The sequence below is a fragment of the Pseudophryne corroboree genome, chromosome 11 (genome assembly GCF_028390025.1).
Source record: "Pseudophryne corroboree isolate aPseCor3 chromosome 11, aPseCor3.hap2, whole genome shotgun sequence".
NCBI classification, from domain to species: Eukaryota; Metazoa; Chordata; class Amphibia; order Anura; family Myobatrachidae; genus Pseudophryne; species Pseudophryne corroboree.
In genome coordinates this window covers 291,408,743-291,432,123 of record NC_086454.1, presented here as the reverse complement: position 1 = coordinate 291,432,123, position 23,381 = coordinate 291,408,743, and the positions used below count along the sequence as shown (strand labels likewise).

The 23,381-nt window shown below is 47.0% G+C and overlaps 1 protein-coding gene across 1 annotated transcript in view; it reads right to left on the bottom strand.

The window, feature by feature from the left end:
* The window catches only part of LOC134969478 (cytochrome b5), a 128,334-nt gene that overhangs the window by 12,644 nt on the left and 92,309 nt on the right, over positions 1-23,381 (bottom strand). Inside the window, exons 3-4 of the mRNA XM_063945462.1 lie at positions 12,096-12,122; positions 2,381-2,412 (exon numbers count right to left, since the gene is read on the bottom strand). Coding sequence (XP_063801532.1) covers positions 2,381-2,412; positions 12,096-12,122 — 59 coding nt within the window. The remainder of the gene's footprint in view (positions 1-2,380; positions 2,413-12,095; positions 12,123-23,381) is intronic.

The following is a 23,381-nucleotide window of genomic DNA, read 5'->3' as shown; positions in this document are numbered from 1 at the left end:
GATAGCGAGCTACCATCCTTTTAGACGGGGAGAATTTCTTCCCTGGAGAAGCCCAGGGTTCTTTTTGTATTTCCACATGATGGTCTGAATGTGGTAAGAATGTTTTAGTTACCTTCTGACGTTTAAATTTATCAGGTTTCTTAGACACAGTAGTGGAATCCACATCATCATCGATTTGTAGGATTTGCTTAATAGCAACCACTAGGTCAGGGATATCAACCTGAGTTGTAGATTCCTCGTCAGTAGCAGCTGAGTCAGTGTCTGACAGGACAATATTCACTCCATCATCATCATCAGAGGAATCCTCTGAGATATTAGTGGATTGTGAGGAGGAAGTAGCCCGCTTAGATGACCCCGTGACACGAGAGTGACTTGGGGCAGTCTTGTCTGCCCAGTTGCAGCAGTTAAATCAATCCTTGGTTAGACAAATTATCTGCCCAAGGCGGGTTTCCATAGGGACAATATGTGGCTGCAAGGGCACAGGGGTCCCATAGGGGGCATAAGGCGTTGCACAAGTGTATTGAGCATAGTTGAGAACGCTGTCCAAGGTGGCTCCTGATTGGTAACAGGAGCAGCGGACTGATTGGGAGATGCATGGCACATAGTACATAGACCGTCATACAATACTTCCCCCTCAGACGAATCCTTGGCGCACGCGTCAAATTTTTACAGTGAATGCAACTGCAGAGCGTCTTAGTGCGATACAGCCAGACAGAGTACTAATACCTGCGAATAAATCTCCTAGTATGTGACCGCGTACACAGTACACAAACACCAGCGACCGAATCTGGTAATATGTGACTGAGGACACAGTACAATACACTGTAATCGGTAAATACTGTGAAGCACTATACGAGACCCTGGTGCACCGAGTCCCTTATATATATATATAAATCAATGCACGGTTTGAGACCGGATGTATATATTAGAATACTCGTACAATGTATTCTAGCACAAGTACACTTGTTCTTAACTAACGCCGTCTTAATAACGACATGTAGAATACTTAAGTGTTTGTAAGACCACAGCGCTGATGCACAGGCGGGTTTACAAAGGAGACCTTGCCCTGCAGTCCCGGAGACCAGTCGCAGCTGTTCTAGAAAATGGCGCCTAGCGTCTCAGTCAGGGAGTGAGGGAGTGGGAGAGGCAGCTCCAGAGCAGGAACACCACTAGTAGATGGAGCCCAGGGCCGGGGGGAGGGGCTACAGGTCAAGCGCCTTCTCCCCTATGCTGGACTTCACCACCTGGTACTACTATACTTTTTAAAAGTGGATATTAATATATCCGACCTGTACTCCTCTGCCCTGGTGTATATAGTGGGGTCCCTGCCCAGTTACAGTGTCCAAGTCAGCGTCGCAGCCTGTCTCTTAGATTGCGACCGGATTGCGATTTAATGGCGGGTCCTGCCTAGGGGACCCTCTTACCTTCTGTCTTCAGTAGCAGCCACGCGAACCAGGAGAGCGTCTGCGACCGTGTAACCAGAGTCGGAGCGTCTCCGCCGCTAGTACCCGGGAACAGAGCCAGCAGGAGTATGCAACGCCGTTGGGGAGGTGATGGAGCCACAGCACAGAATGTCACCCTGACATGTAAGTGCTGCAGCCCTTTAAGTCTTCTTAAAGCTTTTTCAGGGCTGCCCAGTGCAGCCCTCCTGTTAAGTGACCTGCTTCTGCAGACACCAACTCGAAACTGAGCTCCAGTGCCTGGGGGCGGGGTTACAGAGGAGGCCCCAATGCATCCTGGGACAGTCTAAAGCTTTAGCCTGTTGGTGCCTGGATCAAGATCCATTTCTACACCCCGATGTTTCCCTGTGGAAACCAATGTACCCCGCTGCAGAAATCATGATTTAAACTTCTCAGCCAAGCATCTCCAAGTATCTCATTTTAGGGTTAGGGTCACATTGTTCGTTCACTGGACCAACTCATTCATTCATGCGTTCAATCACTGGTCATTTCTGCAACTGTTTATTTTTGTAAAATGTAATACACTGGATAACACATACACACAGATGTATACATACATACATACATACATATAGTATATAATCTTACCACGGAAACATGTACAGATTAAATAGCAATTGCAGAACATAGATTACTACATACTGTACATTAATATCAAATGTGTATTATAGAGAAGCGGCTCCTTACCTGGTTGACACACACAAATATATATATATATATACATACATACATACATACATACACACACGCACACACACACACACACACACACACACACACACACATACATACATACATACATACATACATACAGTATATAACTTTACCACAGAAACATGTACAGCTGCAGGGCTAAGTCTTATATATCTATCAAAGAACATAGATCACTACATATGTAGTATAGAAGGGTGGCTTTTTACCTGGATGAACTAGATGATGGATTTAAGTCGTCCTGGAAGAAAAGACAAATAAGTCAATGCAATGATATTTAATAAAACATTACACATCTGCTGTAAATAGCTTATTTGCATCTTAAGCGATAGATACTGGATTGGATTCAAATGTTATAATTGGTCTCCACTAAGCTGCATTAAGTCATGCTCCTGGCCCACAATGCTCTGCAGAAAACCCTAATACATAATACAGGGATATCAAAGGTAGACAAGATGAATGAAGGCATGAAAACGAAGCTTGTGAGAGCTGTCTGGAAAAAAGCGTTCTGCCATCACCTAAAGAGCAATAAATTATGCTTTGCTAGCCAGTGTATGCCATGGAAGCCGCCCCCCCCCATCACTGGCCTGCACTGCTGAGAGCTAGCAGGATGGATCAACATGAAACTACAGCAATTGGGGTTCATCAGGCCAATCAAACACTTAATTCACCGGTGCTCAGCATTTGCACGTCTCAGCCCGTTGCATCGGAACTTTCTTGTATTCCACTGACAACAGCAGAGCTATGTCAGACAGTCACAGTGGTGTTAGAAAGCTTGTGAGCACATTAAAATTTTCTGAATAGATGCACAAATGTGATCTCCAATGTGCTTAGAGCTTGATCAAAGCCAAGCCATACAATTAAAAAGAACACATTAAATCAAACAAATATATATATATACTTTAATTTATTGATAAAAATGAGCCAACATTAAAATTATTGGTCAGAAAAAGCATGTCAATTTCTAGGATTAGCAGAAACGGTAAGGTAGTGTCACTCAATGGGATGACCACAGGTGTGAGTTGGGTGTCCTTGCACTACTTGAAAAATGTAAACCAGGGTCTTCAGTCACAAAGTCTGGTGCACAGGTGCCATGCCTCGATCAAATTAGATATCAGAGGACCTCAGAAAGAGTTGTATTTTCTGATGAGGTTGGAAAAGGTTACAAGGCAAAGTCTAAAGGACTCTGGTCTTCACCACACCCCTGTCAGATTGTGTACAAGTGGAGGAAACTCAACACCATTGTCAATCTCCCACATCCAACATAAATAACTCCTAAGAGCTTGGAATATACTATTTCAGACCACAAAGTACCCCTGAGAAACGTCAAAAGATCTGCAGGCTTCTCTTGTACTGGCTACTGTCAGCTTTCAGTGTCCAACATCAGGCATACAGTGAACAAGAATAGTGTGCATGGCAGGATAGCAAAGAGGAAGCCACTACTCTTTAAGAAGAAATTTCATGCCCATTTAAAGTTTGCTAACGACCATCTGGAAGAGCCAAAAGACTTTTTGGTTTAAATTAGAAAAGTTTGGAGAAATCCAAACTCTGCAAATCAGCATAAGAACCTCATGCCAGCTGTGACACATGGAGGTGGCAGTACTGTAGTCTGTGATGTGTGTGTACTGCCATAGGTGCAACGGTTTAACAAGGTTATGTTTGATGTTTTATGTTGTAAGTACCATTTCATGTGGTGTACTGGTACTAGGAGTCTTTAGATTATTCATTTAAAACATATCCATAGTATTTTATTTGTGAGGTTTGGTTATGCTACTTATATAGCTATTATGACTGATGTACAGATATTAAGTTCTATGGGGCTGATGTATTAAAGTGCACAGTGGTTTCTGTTGGCCATAGAGTACAGAAAGCCTGCATTTAGTGCTTCACTAGAATGTATGAATGGAGTGTTAATGCTATTTGTAGTACCTGCTGCGTGCCCCAGCCACTCCGTTAAACTGTTGCTAGGCAATGAGTGGGAGCTAATGTATTATTACCTTTATAGGCAGTCTTTGGCTCCTAATCCAGCTGTCTTACATCGCCTCCCCATGGCCTGGTGTTGCGGGCACTTCCTTGTTCATCCAAGGAAGGTTATTTCTTTGTCTCAATAAAACTTTATTGTTCTCTGTGGACAATCTCCCTCTGCGCCTCCTCTGTGAGTGGCACCGCATGGCGTCCACCCAGTCTATTTGCGCAAGCAGCAAATCCACCTGCAGGGCATGCTGGGAGCAGTGGTGAATGGCGAATGTGCACAAAGCGAGCAGGCACCGTTAACAGTCTGGCCGATGGGGAGGACGCATATCGCAGGACAGGTGACTTAGCGCCCTTCCCACATTGGCAGGGGCCTGCATAATACATTGTGCCGGCGGGTCAGGGCGTATCACCACAATAATGTTGTGATACGGCTTCAAGCACATAACGTCCGTTAGGACGTTTTTTTTATACATCTCACCCTAATTGAGGCAGCGCTGAGAGACCCAAATAGATGACTTTGCAGTATAGAATTATGGATTGTGGCAGTCTCATTACCACTGGACTAGCATGGCTTGCCATCATTGGTGGAACTATGAATTCTACAACAGGTGAATGTCAGGCTATCCAGTGAGCAACAGAAAGTAGGTATTGCATCAGGACAACTACCCTATACACACAAACAGTAGAAGAAGCAGCAATACATTTTCCATTTTGGAATGACGAAGTCAAACACCAGACCGTGGGCCTAACTCAGAGGTGGCCACAAATCTGACTGCTGCAGATCTGAGAAGTTATGCAAATGTCGCAGGGGCAGTCTTTTGTACCGAGACGCCAACTGCCAGTTTCTCAGATACAGTAGATTTTTCTTGCATACAAATATACACACCGGGCGCACCAATGGACCTCTGAGCAACCTTAAGCAAAACATTGGCCATTTGCAAGAAAAATACCAGTGGCTAATGCAAGACGGTACCAGCGGCTAATGCCATACAAACCCATAGAAGCAAGGTGCGTCCGGGTGGGCGCCCTGTGGGACCAATGTACCTCGCAGAAAGAATTAACAATGGTAAGTCTACCATAACTCTCCTTTACTGCAGCAAGATACATTGGTTTCCACAGGAAAACATCGGGGATGTCCTAAAGCAGTCCCTCAAGGGAGGGGACGCGCCTTAGCAGGTATGAGAACCCGGCGTCCAAAGGAAGTATCCTGGGAGGCGGAAATCTCAAAGGCATAAAACCTAATAAATGTGTTCACTGAGGACCACGTAGCCGCCTTGCAAAGTGTTCTGCGAACGCGCCATGGTGGGCCGCCCAAGAAGGTCCAGCAGACAGAGTAGAATGGGCTTTAATAGCAGCAGGAACTGGAAGTCCAGCCTGCGCATAAAGCTTGTGTATCACCATTCTATTCAATCTGGCCAAGGTTTGCTTATTCGCAGGCCAGCCACGTTTGTGGAAAGCAAACAGTACAAAAAAAGGGAATCTGACCTCCTGATAGAGGCAGTCGTCTCCACATAAATACAGAGAACCTTTACCACATCCAAAGAACACTCTTTGGAAGACAAGTCTGAAGAGATAAAGCCACAATCTCTTGGTTAAGGTGAAGAGATGACACCACCTTATGAAAAAAAACCCGGTCGAGTTTGTAGAACTGCCCGGTCACTGTGAAAAATCAAATAGGGTGGACGAAAGGACAAAGCGCCTAAGTCCGTCACCCATCTTGCCGAGGCAATAGGCCAACAAGAACAGGACCTTGGCCGTGAGTCATTTAAGGTCCGCTGACTCAAGAGGTTCATTGGACTCTTGCAGGGCTTTCAGTACAACAGTCAGTCCCATGGAGCCACGGGAGGGACATAGGGAGGCTGAATCCTAAGTACACCCTGGGTGAAAGTATGAAAGTCAGGTATAGATGCAATTTTGCTGTGAAACCATCTGACAAGGCAAATATGTGAACCTTGAGAGAGGCCAGATGGAGACCTAAGTCAAGGCCTCGTTGCAGAAAAGCCAGATTCTGGAAGTTCTGAACGTAGAGACATCATAATTCTTAGCACACCAGGTGAAGTAAGAATTCCAGACTTTGTATTAAATCCAGGCATATGCTGGTTTGTGGGCCTACATATAGTTTGGATAACCACCTCGGAAATCCTTTAGCCCTCAGGAGTGATGCTTCAAAAGCCACGCCGTAAAGGCCAGTTTGACCAGGTCTGGGTAGAGACAAGGTCCCTGTACGAGGAGGTCCGGGTGCTGAGGAAGTGGAAGGGGATGCTTTGTCTATAGACCCTGCAGGTCTGAGGACCATAACCATTGAGGCCACGATGGAGCGACTAAAAGTGGTATTCCTCCTTCTTGATGAAACTTCCGTAGGGCAGCTGAAGGTTCCATGGAACCGCCAGTGCGTCCATGAACGCTGTTTGAGGATCCCTGGTCTTTGATCCGAAGACTGGAACCTTGTGATTGTGTCGAGACACCATGAGGTCTACGTCAGATAGACACCGCCTATCCACTAGGAATCAAAAGACTTCTGGATGAAGACTCCACTCTCTGGCGTGCACGTCCTGGTGACTGATGAAGTCCGTTTCCCAGTTCAGGACACCCGGAATGAACACTGCCGATATGGCTGGCAGATGGAGTTCCACCCAACAAAGGATTTTTTACACTTCCATCCTTGGCATGCGGCTTCGAGAGCCGCCTTGATGATTTATGTATGCCACTGTGGTAGCATTGTCCGATCATACTTGAACAAGCCTGTTCTGTACTTGAAAACAGTGTTACTCCAATACCGCTCCCCATCCCCTCAGACAGGTGTTCGTTGTCAGCAGAACGCAGTCGGGGACCCAGAAGGGTCGGCCCCTGTTCTTGCTGGTCCTGGATACACCATGTCAGCGACAGGCAAACCTCCGGAGTTAAAGAGATCATGTGAAATCTGATCCAATGAGGCAGGCCGTCCCACTTGGACAGGATTAATCTGTGTAGTGGACGTGAATGAAATTGAACGTACTCTACCATGTCAAAGGCCGATACCATCAGGCCAAGTACTTGCATCGCAGAGTGTTTAGACACTGACAACTGAGAAAACATCTTATGTCCTGAATCTTCAGGACTTTTTCTTGAGACAGAACCAGTCTTCTGACTGTGTGTGTCCAGGAGTGCCTCCAGGTGCCCCATGCTCTGAGCTGGGACCAGCAAGGACTTTTTACATTTAATAAGCCACCCGTGGGCTTGGAGGAATGTTACCTTCAGTTGCAGATGACAGAGGAGGACTTTGTGGGAATTTGCCAGAATCATCAGGACGTCTAGATACGGCAGGATGTTGACTCCCTGGCAACAGAAATGAGCCGTCATAACAGCCATGACCTTGTGAAAATACGAGGATCCGTAGCCAGTCCAAATGGCAGAGTCTGGAATTGGAATGGAGGTTGCCATTAGCAAACCGCAGAGACTGCTGATGCGATATGGCAAAAGGTATATGCAGGTATGCATCCTGTGTATCCAGGGATACCATATAGTCTCCGGGTTTCCTAGCCAGTACAATGGAGTGCAGTGTTTCCATATGAAACCTGGACACTCTCAAACCTGTTCAAAGATGTGAGATTTAGTATAGGCCGAAAGGATCCACCGAGTTTCGGGACAGAAACAGGGTCGAAATAATAACCTCTACCTCTCTGTACTGAGGTACCGGCACAATCACTGCTGGACTCAGGAGGAAACTCACCACAGTTTGTAGAGTTTGCACCTTTAACGGATCCGAAAGGAGGGCCGTAGTGCAAAACTGGCGAAGTGGACTTCTCTTGAATGAGACGGAGTACCCGTGAGAGACAACTTCCAGTACCCATGCGTCTGAAGTGGTCTTTAACCAGATCTGGGTGAACTGTAGAAGTTGGCCTCCCACCCTGGTATCCCTCAGAGGGAGGCCTGTCCCGTCATGCAGCAGGCTAGTCATGTTCTAAAGCAGGCCGACGGGCTGCCCAGGATTGTTTGGCCTTTGTGGTTTTGGGAGCACGAGATTGTCTCTGGTATGCCTGGCCTTTTGCATTTCCTTGAGGCCGAAAGGAACGGAAAGTGGTACCTACTGCCTTCCGTGCAGAAGGATTAGTAGTGGGGACACTATTTTATTTAGGGTCTAACCCAAACACAATGTCCCCAGTAAGGGAGAGTACCTCCAAGGTCTTTTGGAGTTCAGGTCCACTTTACATGACCTCAACCACAGTTTGCGGCAAGCCATGACAGACGTGGTCGACGTCTTGGCTGCCAATATACCCGCCTCAGAGGACACCTCCTGAACGTATCAGATGGCGGTGGTATTATGAGACAGGTATTGTCTGGCTTGTCAGATATATCCTCAGGCAGCTCTTCCTCTAATGCCTGAACCCATGCCTCAATTGCAGCCCAGGAGGCAGCTATAGTAGGTCTACAAACTTCAGACATCCCTCCACACGCTTATCTGTCGGCTCCTTCAGTGAGGTGACAGTGGTGACAGGCAGAGTGCATGATACAAAAAAGACAGGTGACGTGAGAATCCACCAGCGGCGGAGTTTCCCATTGTTACATAACTCAGGGAGAGTTTCTGGCAGAGGGAATTTCCCCCCTGGATTAAACCAGGGTTCCCGTCTGATGTCCATAAAATGATCAGAATATGTTAATATAGTTTTAACCACCTTCTGCTGTTTTAACTATCAGTTTTCCTTGCCACAGTAATTGAATCCTCCTCTTTGAAGGAAATGCTATTAGCATCCACTTAAGGCAGGGACATCAATCTGCAAGGGAGAATCCTCATCAGTAACACAGAATTCTCTGTCTGACAGGACCGTATGCTCCCCCGCCCCCCCTCTTCTGACGAAACATCAGAGAGGATTTTGGATTGTGAGGAGAAAGCAGCCCGCTTATAGAACCCAGAGACACGAGAGTGACCTGGTGTAGGTTTCTGTCTAACCAAAGACTGATACATTGCTGCAGTTGGTTAGACAATTTATCCGCCCAAAGCGGATTAATCATAGGAACAATATGAGGTGCAATGCACCGGTGGTCCCATAGGGGGTGCTATGCATTCCACCAGTGTACCCAGTAGGTTGGTGAATGCAGCCCAGGGTGCTCCATTGAGCAGCGGACTGACTGGGAGGCATATGACATTCAATACACAGACCATCATATAACACTTCCCCCTCTGGTAAATCCCTGGAGCATGCTCTGCATGATGCAGGAGCTTCCACTGATTTACTGCCATTTCTGTTAGACATTATGTGAGAATGCAACAACAGAGCAACTTCGTACGATATTGCCAGATGAAGTACAACACCTGTGAATAAATCCAGTATTATGTGACTGAGTACACAGTAGAATATACTTATTGGATAAATACTGTGACGCACTGTATTAGCAGGCCCAGGCGCACCTAGCCTCTTAAGGTATAGCATACAGTGACAGTTATATCTGGGAAACACAGAGTGAAACCACACAGCAGATACAGGCACACACAGTCATAGGCAATGCAAAAATTATCATCACTATAAAGCTGCACTGAAATATATATATAGCAGGTATACATCAGATCCCTCGCACAATATATTCTGTAACGGGTACACTCTTTCTTAACTAACGCTGTCTGTATAAAGACATGTAGAATACTCAAGTGTTTGTAAAGTCACAGCGCTGTATACAGGCGGCTTTATAAGGGAGACCTTGCCCTGCAATCACAGAAACCAGTAGCAACTATGCTCAGAAGATGGCGCCCAACGTCTGTCAGGGAATGAGGGAGAGTGCGAGGCAGCTCCAGGGCAGGAAAATCTACTCAGAGATGGTGCCCTGGGTCGGGGAGAAGGGCTACAGGTCAAGCGCCGATTCCCCTATGCTGGACTTCCACCGCCGGTACTACAGAGCCTTATTAAATGGGGCGTTAGTACACCCGACCTGTACTCTTATGCACTGGCGGTCTAGTGAAGGTCCCTGCTCGGTGATAGTGTCCACGCCAGTGCTGCAACCCGTCTCTCTAGGGCACGGACGGAACGCGATTTTATGACTGGTCCCATCTGGGGACTCTCTTGCCTCCTCCCCGTAGCAGCCACGCGATCCAGGAGAGCGGTCTGCGACTGTGTGCCTAAGCTGGAGCATCTCCGCTTCAAGTACCCGGGAACAGAGCCGCGGGAGTATGCAATGCCACTTGGGAGGTGATGGAGCTGCAGCGCTGAAGTGTCTCCTGACATATAGCGCTGACAGCCCAGTTGAAGAAATCTTCTTAGAAAAGCTTTTCCTGGGCTGCCCAGTGCAGCCCTCCTGACCTGCTGCTGCAGGCACCAACTCAAAACAAAGCTCTCAGTGCCTGGAAGCGGGGTTTATAGGGGAGGCCCCAATGCACCCTTGGACAGCCTAAAGATTAAGCCTGTTGGTGCCTCTGGATCAAGATCCACTCTACATCCCAATGTTTTCCTGTGGAAACCAATGTATCCTGCTGCAGAAAAATGAATGTTATTTTTTACTGGCTTCTCTATTTTTGAGACTTTGATGAACACATTAAGGGCGGTATCCAATTAGCCGTGATCATTTTTCTGTTGACAAAAACAGCCTGATTTTTGACCAATGGTCAATATCAGACTATCCAATTATAGGCTATTTTTATCGTCCAAATAGGATCTGCTATTGTGTGATAACACATGGGATACGGGAAAAGTTCCTGATCCCGTGTGTTATCCTGGTTACCAGAGCTGCCTGAGGCACCCGAAGCATATTCCCCATTAAATGGCTGTTATTGGGGCTAAATGGATAGCCCCTGACAAACCTATTAGCAGTGGTAGATTACCACTGTTAATAGGATAGCCCCCCTCATAAGGTCACATTTGTGTAAATGTTTAAAACTTTCTAGCACCAGTACAACTGGAGAAAGTTGTGTGTGGGAAAGTCATGCATTCAGATATACTAAGAATATATTACTCAGCTGTTTGTTTAGCAAGTTTTATTAGTCTGCAGAAGTTATGCCAGCTACAGTCAGAACTTTTTTTTTTTTTTAATCAAGTCTGTTGCTGAGCACAATATCTGTACACCTGTGGCACAATCACATAAGACAATTATATTGGCACTGCAGAAAGTCTATTAGAGCCTGAAATGGCTGGTAACTCAACAATTTGCACCCAAGTGTATAGCAAATGCAAACAGTATGCCAATATGATCACCAATTCTCTGAAGGTATGATCAAGAGATTTGATTGCTGCTAGATATCTCATCATGGGGCAGATGTATTAAGCCTGGAGAAGTGATAAAGCAGTGATAAGAGCACCAGACAATCAGCTCCTAACTGTAAATTTACATATTGGAGCCGATTGGCTGGTGCTTATCACCTTGCACTTATCACTGCTTTATCACTTCTCCAGGCTTAATACATCTGCCCCCATGTGTGGTGTTTGGTGGCCCTCTAACAGAAGCGACACAAACTTGCCCCGCTGTATCCTCAAGTGTAAGCTCAACAAGGGAGGAAATAAGGTCAGGGTAGATAAAAGGTGTGGGAGGGAAGGAGAAAGGGACTCAAGAGACATTAAGAAAATAAACAATAATTCTGAGAGTTCTAATTAGAAAAGTCGGAAGTCATATTTAATCACTGCAGGGCAAGCTGCCAGTAACGTGGATTTATAGCAGGCAGCAGTGTTACTTCATTTATTTACAGTAATTATTACCAGGGAAAGAGAAAGGTGATTTCATACATTTTATAGGTATCCCTACGCATGTTATCTGGAAACCAACAACAAGGGGATCATTCAAAACACGTCTAATGTGACCCTTAACCCTACTTACAGCAGCAGGTATATTATGAGGTATAATAATATTTATATATACACACTAATAATATGTCAACGTTAATTGTACAGTAACACTGCCCCTAGTGGACACTGTCATGACAAACATGAAAATATAAATTCAATGCTCCTTGTAAGCCTTCCTAGCTTGTGTATTTTATATAAATATCCTCACCTTTTTACTGTTGGTTTTGCAGTCATCCTGTTAATAAAAAGAAACCAAACAAAGTGAATTTAACTGGAAGAAATTGGAGATGAAACTGTAAACTGAAAGTTAATGATTACACAGTTTAAACAAAAACAAAAGTGAAACAGGATTATGGATAAACCTGGTTATTTTATACACCAAATACCAGATTTGTATGGATGGGTCTTCGCTGTATGGATATTTCTTACACATCTACAGCAAACTGTACTTCAGACTGCAGAGCAATGGATAGCAACACACTATAGAGGAGTGTGTCCACTATGTAACCAGGGGAATTCATTCCTCTACGATACAAATGAGTTTATTAGAACTGAGTATGATAACCTAATGGACGTGATACCGGTGGTCAGAATACCGACGGTGGCATCCCGACAATCAGAATCCCGATAGCCCCCCCACCTGTTCCCTACCCAAACCTTCCCTTGTGGGTGCCTAACCTTAACCGTCCGTGGTGGTGCCTAACCCTAACCCTCCCGGTGGTGCCTAACCCTAACCCTCCCCTTACCCGCTGCCTAATCCGAACCCTCCCCACTTGGTGCCCAAGCCCCACTTCCCAGTACCTAACCATAGCCTTCCTGTCACTACACCCTAACACCCCTTCTAGTGCCTAACCAATCCCGCAAGCGTGTCCCACTGTCCGAACGATCGGGATTCCTGGCATCTGTATTTAGATGCAAGCATGCTGAACTACGTTGGGATTTAGACACCAGTCTTATGGCGTCCTTCGGAATTCCGGCGTTGGTATTTCAACCGCAGGGATCCAGTCCTTCGGTAAATTAACTACATCCCGTTTATTGTCCTTACAATCACTTTCCAGTTCATGGAACAGGATCTTTGTATATCACAGTGTGAGGCACAAACATGCCAAGTACCACAGCCAGACAGTAAATGTACGTAAAAATTGGATTTTAATTACCTACTGGTAAAGCCTTTTCTCGTAGTCCGTAGAGGATACTGGGGTTCCATTTAGTACCATAGGATATAGACGGGTCCACTAGGAGCCATGGACACTTTTAGAATTTGATAGTATGGGCTGGCTCTTCCCTCTATACCGCTCCTACCAGACTCAGTCTAGTAAACTGTGCCAGAGACAGACATACTTTGAGAGAAGGATATAAAGGATAGTGGTGAGGTTCCGAACCAGCACCCACAAACCAGAGGAAAGCTATGCTAACCCAACTTTAAACAGGAACAGCAACAGCTGAACCAATACTTAACCAAGTAACAGTGCAGAAAGAACGAAGCAACGGGTGGGCGCCCAGTATCCTCTACGGACTACGGGAAAAATTAAAATCCTATTTTCTCTTACGTCCTAGAGGATACTGGGGTTCCATTTAGTACCATGGGGAAGGACCAAACCTCCCAAACCGGGTGGGAGAGTGCTGAGGTTCCTGCAGAACTGATTGACCAAACTGAAGGTCCTCAGAGGCCAAAGTATTGAACTTGTAGAACTTGGCAAACGTGTTCGAACCAGACCAAGTAGCCGCTCGGCAGAGCTGTAAAGCCAAGACACCCCGAGCAGCCGCCCAGGAAGAACCCATCGACCCAGAAGAGTGGGCCTGTACAGAGTTTGGAACAGTCAAACCTGCCATGGAATAAGCATGCTGAGCCTGATCCAGTGAGCCTGATCCAGCGTGCAGTTGTCTACTTTGAAGCAGGACACCCAATTTTATTGGGATCATAGAGAACGAACAGCGAGTCGGATTTCCTGTGACGAGCTGTCCTCTTTACGTATACCTTCAAAGCCCTCACAACATCCATAGACTTTGAAGTAGCAGAAGTGTTGGTGATAACCGGAACCACAATAGGTTGGTTGATGTGAAACGCCGACACCACTTTAGGAAGAAATTGCTGACGAGTTCTGAGTTCAGCTCTGTCCTCATGGAAAATTAAATAGGGACTTTTGTGAGAAAAAGCCCCCAGCTCCGACACGTCTTGCTGAAGTCAAGGCCAACAATGTGACTGTCTTTCACGTAAGATATTTTACGTCCGCCTCCTATAACAGTTCAAACCAGTCTGATTGGAGGAAATGCAGCACCACATCGAGATCCCAAGGTGCCGTGGGAGGCACAAAGGGAGGTTGGATGTGCAGAACACCTTTCAAGAACGTCTGGACCTCAGGGAGAGAAGCCAATTGTTTTTGAAAGAAAATAGACAAGGCCGAAATCTGGACTTTTATGGAGCCCAGATGTAGGCCCACATCCACACCTGCCTGCAGAAAAAGCAGGAAACATCCCAGATGAAATTCCACCGCAAATAATTTCTGCTCTCACACCAAGAGACTTATTTCTTCCAAATACAGTGGCAATGTTTAGATGTTACCCCCTCCCTGGCTTGGATCATAGTCGGGATAACTTTGTTAGGGATTCCTTTTCTGGCTAGAATCAGCAGTTCAACTTCCATGCCGTCAAATGTAGCTGCGGTAAGTCCTAATAGACGAACGGGCCCTGTTGCAGAAGATCCTCGCGAAGAGATAGAGGCCACGGATCTTCGAGGAGCATCTCCAGGAGGTCTGCTTACCAGGCCCTTCTTAGACAGTCCGGAGCAATGAGTATTGCTTGAACCTTTTCCCTTTTTATTATTTTTAGAATTCTTGGGATCAGAGGAAGTGGAGGAAACACGTACACCATCTGACAGACCCATGGAGTCGTCAGAGCGTCTACCGCCACTGCCTGTGGGTCTCTCGACCTGGAACCGCTTGAGCTTCTTGTTGAGACGAGAGGCCATCATGTCGATTTGTGGATATCCCCACCGACGTGTCAAGCACCTGAACACTTCCGGGTGAAGGCCCCACTCCCCTGGGTGTAGGTCGTGTCTGCTGAGGAAGCCTGCTTCTCAGTTGTCTACTCCCGAAATGAAGACCGCTGACAACGCCACAGCAGTTTTTTCTGCCCAGAGGAAAATTCTTGACACCTCTGATATTGCTGATCCGCTTTTCGTTCGCCCTGTCGGTTTATGTATGTCACTGCCGTCACAATGTCCGACTGGACCTGAATGGCCTGATCTTGAAGAAGATAACAGGCCTGCAGAAGGGCGTTGTATATGGCCCTGAGTTCCAGAATGTTGATTGGAAGGATGACTTCCTGACTTGACCAACTTCCTTGAAACTGCGCCCCCTGGGTGACTGCTCCCCAACCTCTGAGGCTTGCGTCCGTGGTTAACAGGATCCAGTCCTGAATTCCGAACCTCCGGTGAGAAATCTGTAGCCACCACAGAAGGGAGATCCTGGCTTTTGGGGACAGACGGATCCTCTGGTGTATGTGAAGATGCGATCCGGACCATTTGTCCAACAGATCGAGCTGGAAGGGTCTTGCGTGAAACCTTCCATATTGAAGCACCTTGTAAGAGGCCACCATTTTCCCCAGAAGGCGAATGCATAAATGCACCGATATCTGGGTTGGCTTCAGGACATCCCGAACCATCAACTGGATTACCAATGCCTTTTCCAATGGAAGGAACACTTTCTGTGACTCCGTGTCCAGAATCATTCCCAGGAATGGGAGCCTCCATGTTGGCTCTAGGCGAGATTTCGGAAGGTTCAGAATCCACCCGTGATCCTGGAGAAGTTTGGTTGAGAGACCAGTGCTGTCCAGCAACCTCTCCCTGGATGGCGCCTTTATCAGAAGATCGTCCAGGTACGGAATTATATTCACTCCCTGTCTGCGGAGTATAAACATCATCTCTGCCATCACTTTGGTAAATACCCTCGGTGCCACGGAGAGACCAAATGGTAGGGCCTGGAACTGGTAGTGACAGTCCTGCAGTGCATACCGTAGATAAGCCTGATGCGATGGCCAGATCGGAATGTGAAGGTACGCATCCTTGATATCCAGAGAGACTAGGCATTCCCCTTCCTCCAGACCGCTCTCAGAGACTCCATCTTGAACTTAAACACTCTTAAGAACAGGTTCAAGGACTTGAGGTTCAGAATCGGTCGTACTGAACCCTCCGGTTTCGGTACTACAAACAAGTTGGAATAGTACCCCTTGTTGTGCAGATGAGGTACAACTGGAACAAAGGGGGTAATTCTGAGTTGATCGCAGCAGCAAGTTTGTTAGCAATTGGGCAAAACCATGTGCACTGCAGGGGGGGCAGATATAACATTTGCAGAGCGAGTTAGATTTGGGTGGGTTATTTTGTTTCTGTACAGGGTAAAATACTGGCTGCTTTATTTTTACACTGCAATTTAGATTTCAGTTTGAATACACCCCACCCAAATCTAACTCTCTCTGCACGTTATGTCTGCTCCTCCTGCAGTGCACATGGTTTTGCCCAATTGCTATCAAAAATCCTGCTGCGATCAACTTGGAATTACCCCCAATGACTTTAGTCTTTACCAGTTTTTGGATGGCATGCTGTAAAGATATACTTGCCTCTTGTGAAGCTGGTAAGCCCGATTTGAAGAATCTGTGAGGTGGGAGCTCTTGGAACTCCAGTCTGTAGCCCTGGGATATAAGATCTATGACCCAGGAAACCCGGCACGAACTTGACCAGATGTGACTTAAGTATTTTAGTCGGGTTCCCACCTGACAGTCCTCCAGGCATCGCGGTCCACCGTCATGCTGAAGGCTTTGAGGAAGCAGAGCCTGAGCTCTGTTCCTGAACACATGCAGTTGCTGGTTTGCGTAGTTTACCTCTTGCGCCTCTGGAGGCCGTAGAAGCACCTTTGGATTTGCCCTTAAACTCAGCCGTCCGAAAGGACTGTAAATTTGAAGCTGAATAAGCTTTCCTAGCTGCGGAAGGAAGATACGTAGACTTACCCGCAGTAGCTTTGGAGATCCATTTGTCTAGTTTGTCTTGAAACAATGCCTCGCCTGTGAATGGTAGGCCTTCCACGCCTTTCCTGGAGTCCGCATCAGCAGTCCATTGGCGTAGCCAAAAGCCCCTGCGTTCTGACACTGCCATAGCGGTGGTGCGTGCATTAAGCAAACCAATCTCTTTTATGGCTTCCACCATAAAGCTCGTAGAGTCCTGTATATGCTGCAGGAGTAAAACATCCACCCTAGACAACGAATCTAACCCCTCAAATAGGTTACCTGACCATTTAGCAATGGCTTTTGTGATCCACGGACATGCAATAGTGGGTCTTTAGGCCACCTCAGCAGCTGTGTACAGTGATTTGAGTGTAGTCTCAATTTTACGATCAGCCGTGTCTTTTAGGGAGGCTGCACCAGAGACAGGCAATACAATTTTTCGTGACAACCTAAAGACTGATGCGTCCATTATCAGTGGATTTTCCCATTTTTTCCTATCCTCCAGAGGAAAAGGAAAAGATGAGAACAAACTTTTAGGGATTTGAAATTTCTTATCAGGATTAACCCACGGTTCTTCAAACAGGATATTCAATTCCTTGGACGCAGGAAAAGTGACTTGAGAACTTCTTTTTTACTTTAAAATTTGATTCCTCACACTCCTCTGACACCTTATCAGGAAATTGCAGAACATCTCTGATAGCTTCTATAAGAGCCTATATTCCCTGTGACAGAGTAGTATCTCCCCCCTCCAAATCCACCTCGACCTCCTCCATGTCTGACTTGTCAGAATCAGGCCACATGATATGGGCCAGAGATCGTTTTTGTGGACAAATGGGAGGGGATTGAGACACCGGTTTGGGGACCGAGTCTCTATTCATAAACTCATCCACAGTCTGTCTTAAGTATTGCGTCTCTTTCTCATTGCGGGATAATTTTGTAGAAATATTTGAGACCATTCCCTTAATGGAATTAACCCACTCCGGTTCAGCCCTGCTATTCTGGGAAGGTTGTCTTGAGTACCCAGTAGTGAGCCCCCTGGTGAAGAGCAACACTCTGCTGTACAAGAAACACACTCTTTGCCTGACGACATGTAAATGTGACAACACACACAGGAAAAGGTTAAGCACAATTAACCCGCAAAGAGCCCTTCAGGGAGACAGTTATTTGTGGCCTGCCCCCACCGCGCCCTTATCGCTAATGCCAAACTTAGCCGGGTCGCAGTCTAAGTACCCTGATAGGGGACTTCGTACACTAATAATCGCTCCCCCCCTGCTATGACCCACTGGTACTGCTGAGGTAATCTGTAGTCTCTCCAGGGGAGCTGTGCGTCCCTGTCAGTCAGCGTCTGTGTCCACTGCAGAGGGAAAATGGCACTGGTGAGCTGCTGGATCCGCTCATAGTGAAGGCCCCGCCCCTTCAATGGCACGCGGTCTTCACACTTTTTTATACTGGCGGAGGTAATCTGGTGCTTAAAATAGATAGAAAACCATTTTGAGGTTGTTTTTGCCAGTGTAGGTACTGTGTACAGTGTACTGAGACACAGCTGTGTACTGTGCATGAAGACGCATTTCGCCCCGGTTAGAAGCTGTGCGTCTCCGTACCCTCATGCCGCCATAATGGCCGGCGCCCCGCTAACCGGGACGCCGGCTTAGTACTCACCACTCTTCATTCTTCTGGCTCTATTAGGGGTGGCGGCGTGCTGCAGGAATGTACGTTCGCCGTGGTGGGGCTTGCGAATAGTTCCCTCAGGAGCTCAGTGTCCTGTCAGCGGGGAACGGGACCATAAACCATTCAAGAGGTTGGGCCGTCCCCCCCCCTTCCCCCTCCCCTCTTATAGGCCCTACACACTTGTAGATAATACTGCACGATTTGAACGATCTCGTTCATTAATGAACGAGAACTCGTTCAAATCGTGCAGTGTGTATATACCAGCGATGAACGATGCGTGGCCCCGCGCTCGTTCATCGCTGGTCTATCATCGCTGATACATGCAAGTCAATTTGAACGATACCGACATATACAATGTGCGGTATCGTTCATTGTGTATGTATCAGCGATGAACGATACTCACAATACTGACGATCCTCCGCCACGCCGCCTGCACGCCACGCCCGGCCGTCACCAGAGGAACACTCCCGGTCGTCAGTGAAGAGGATCATAGCCGCAGCACAGCCGCAGCATCGTGGAACAAGAGGAGCAGCGCGTCTTTGGTAAGTATAGCAGTGTTCCCACTGGCCACCAATGTATAAAACACTGGCCACCAATGACACACTGTCCACCAATTAATTTACTAAAATCCACTGGCCACCACTGTATTTTGTCCCCCGGCAGTGTGCATGCAGCATGTGTTCCTAGTACACAGCATGCATATATTGATATGTTGTGTACTGAGAACACATGCTGCATGCACACTGCCTGTGGACAAACCACTGCCCACCAATGTATTATGTCCCCCGGCAGTGTGCATTAAGCATGAAGCACACCCGTGGATTCTACGTGGACAAGGGGACAGAGCCTCGTGTCAACATAGGTAAGTATGTATGAATGTAAGTGTGCATGTATGTAATAAAGTTTTACTGTCACGGTGTGTGTGTACTGTTTTTATTTGGGTATTTTTTTTGTAGTAGAACTACAGGTACCAGCGGGCCCGTTTTTTACCCGCATGCTGGTACTTGTGGTTCTCCAAATACCAGCTTTCGGGGGAAGCTTGCTGGGACTTGTAGTTCTGCTACAAAAAACAATATTCCTTTTCTGACACATGGCTATCAGCCCCCCCATCCGCCGCCCTTGGATGAGGGGGGGACAGCCTCGGGCTTCACCCCTAGCCCTTGGGTGGCTGGAGGGGGGGGGACCCCTTGATTTAAGGGGTCCCCACTCCTCCAGGGTACCCCGGCCAGGGGTGACTAGTTAGTGATTTAATGCCAGGGCTGCAGGGACCGATATAAAAGTGTCCCCCGGCTGTGGCATTATATCTCTGACTAGTGGAGCCCGGTGCTGGTGTTAAAAATACGGGGGACCCCTACGTGTTTTGTCCCCCGTATTTTTGGCACCAGGACCGGACGCAGAGCCCGGTGCTGGTTGTTAAAATACGGGGGATCCCATGTCATTTTTCCCCCCATATTTTTACAACCAGGACCAGCTCAAAGAGCCCGAGGCTGGTTATGCTTAGGAAGGGGGACCCCACGCAATTTTTAAAAGGTTTTTTTTTTTAACACTTTTGTGCCGTTCATGAAGTCGAATCCAGGACGCACACTATCGTCAATTGGTCCATTTTTCGACAGCGGGACTGTCGAATCCGTTTTTTATTGAATATGTTGAATTCGGGTCCCGGCGGGAGGGTGTGTGACTGTCGAATTGTGTTCAATTAAAAAACGGTCGAATTCCAGCCGGAATTCGACCGCAATTGCATATACCCCTTAAAGGCAGAAGCATGCACAGATATTACTGGTCTGTGCATGCTTAACCAAAAATCGCCAGTATAAACCTGGTCTATTATTCTGGCGATTTTTGGTAAGGTTTTCTGTGAAGTGTCAAAATCGCATCCTATTACATTTGCGATTTTCAGTATTTTCACTTGGAAAACATCTGTATGCGATTTTGTAACTTGCTATTTTTGGATTAAGTAAAAAGATGCGATTTTGTGCAAAATCACATCCTATTACATGAGAATTTCAGCAATCGTGCAAATTTGTGGTAAAAATTGTAAGTTTTTCGAAGGCTGTGAATACTTATGTACATGTGATTTATTATTTTATTTTTGAATGTTTCTAATTTATTATTTTTCTAAAATTTATAATTAAAAATTGTTACTAAAAATTGTGTGGAGTCTTTATTTATGGGTAGTGCTAAAAGTTTAATAAGGTATACACTGCACCAAACAAACTACAGATCAGATATGCAGTGATTTTAAATGTATGCTGTTATTTATTGTACAAAGAAGACCTGCCCACCTTCCTACAACCATGCCCAGTATTTAAATGAAGCTGGATCTTTCAAATCTTTCTAATCTTTCATCAGACATTGTTCAGTGTGTATGCACATAATCGTTGATGGGAAATCTTTCATCTATCATATCTTTCATCTTTTAAATCTTTCGAAGATAGATAAGTATAAGCCAGCTTAATTATTGTATAAGTGATATTGCTTGTCTTCTATTTTTTATTTTTGCTGCTTTTTCTTTGAGTGTAACAGGGAGTTAGACCTTGCAAACAATATGGGAGGGGCTGTGATTGAGAACCTCACTCAGTGCATGTCATGCAAGATGTATGCACACCTGGAGCTACCGGCCCAGTGTGAATACATCTGCACGAGGTGTGTGCGAACGGTTGCCCTGGAAGCCCAGGTAACTGATCTAGAGCAAACCGTTACGCGACTGAGGGAGATTCACAATCTCGAGCGTAGTTTAGACAGAACGGTGGAGGAGTTGCGGGAGGGGTCACTGGTAGAAGAGGATGATGATCAGGTAGCCAGTTGGGTCACAGTTAGAAGGAAGAAAAAGAGGGGGAGGCACGACATCTCCGAACTATCAAACCCGAACAAATTTGCCCGATTGGACGAGGAATCGGAGGATGATAGTGAAGAAATGACGGTGCCGGAGGAGACTGCTCCCTCTAGCATCCAGAGGTGCGGTCCCTCTGGCGCGGTTGGGATAAAAGATAGAGAGGTACCTAGTCAAATGGTGGTGGTAGGGGATTCTATCATCAGGAAGGCAGATAGGGCAATCTGCTACCGGGACCGTGATCGCCGTACAGTCTGTTGTCTCCCGGGTGCTCGGGTACGGCACATCGCGGACCGGGTAGATAGATTGTTGGGAGGGGCTGGCAAAGACCCGGCGGTCTTGGTGCACGTTGGCACCAATGACAAAGTTAGCGGAAGGTGGGATGTCCTTAAGAAAGACTATAGGGACTTAGGAAAGAAACTGAAGGCAAGGACATCTAAGGTAATATTCTCGGAATTATTACCCGTGCCACGCGCTAGTCCAGGGAGGCAGAGGGAGATTAGGGAGGTAAATGTGTGGCTTAGGGATTGGTGCAGGAAAGAGGGGTTTGTGTTCCTGGAACACTGGGCGGACTTCTCAGTCAGGCGCCATCTCTTTTGTCGTGACGGATTGCACCTGACTGAGGAGGGGGCAGCGGTGCTGGGGGGAAGGATGGTTAGAAGGTTGGAGGAGATTTTAAACTAGGAGCCTGGTGGGAGGGTTTAGCTAGAAACTACGGGTCATGCAGTGAGAATAGTGGGGATGGCGGTAGTAAACGAAATGGGGGAGAAGTTGGGGGGAGGGTAAGAGCAGGCAGTAAGGTTACTAACATGGGTACTAAAAGGGATTTTACCAAAGCACTAACCAATGACGATTACAGGTCATCCTTGCCACATAAGGTGAAAGATGTCCCTAACGCAAGGGAAAATACTTTTCTCTAACGTCCTAGTGGATGCTGGGAACTCCGTAAGGACCATGGGGAATAGCGGGCTCCGAAGGAGGCTGGGCACTCTAGAAAGATTTATGACTACCTGGTGTGCACTGGCTCCTCCCACTATGACCCTCCTCCAAGCCTCAGTTAGATTTCGTGCCCGGCCGAGGTTGGATGCACACTAGGGGCTCTCCTGAGCTCTTAGAAAGTTATAGTCTTAGAATTTGTTATTTTCAGTGAGACCTGCTGGCAACAGGCTCACTGCAGCGAGGGACTAAGGGGAGAAGAAGCGAACTCGCCTGCTTGCAGCCGGATTGGGCTTCTTAGGCTACTGGACACCATTAGCTCCAGAGGGATCGACCGCAGGCCCAGCCTTGATGTTCGGTCCCGGAGCCGCGCCGCCGTCCCCCTTACAGAGCCAGAAGCAAGAAGATGGTCCGGAAAATCGGCGGCATGAAGACTCTGTCTTCACCAAGGTAGCGCACAGCACTGCAGCTGTGCGCCATTGCTCCTCTCACACACTTCACACTCCGGTCACTGAGGGTGCAGGGCGCTGGGGGGGGCGCCCTGAGGCAGCAATAAAAACACCTTGGCTGGCTAAAATACCTCAATATATGGCCCCAGGGGCTATATATGAGGTAAATACCCCTGCCAGAATTCCATAAAAAACGGGAGAATAGGCCGCGAAAAAGGGGCGGAGCCTATCTCCTCAGCACACTGGCGCCATTTTTCCCTCACAGCTCGGCTGGAGGGAAGCTCCCTGGCTCTTCCCTGCAATTCTACAGTACAGTAAGAGGGAAAAGAGAGGGGGGGCATTAAAATTGGCACTGTATACAGTATATTATATAAAAGCTATTAGGGACATAACTCAGTTAGTCCCTGTATATATATAGCGCTCTGGTGTGTGCTGGCATACTCTTACTCTGTCCCCCCAAAGGGCTTTTGTGGGTCCTGTCCTCGTTTAGAGCATTCCCTGTGTGTCTGCGGTGTGTCGGTACGGCTGTGTCGACATGTTGAATGAGGAGGCTTATATGGTGACAGAACAGAGGCCGATATATGTGATGTCGCCCCCTGTGGGGCCGACACCAGAG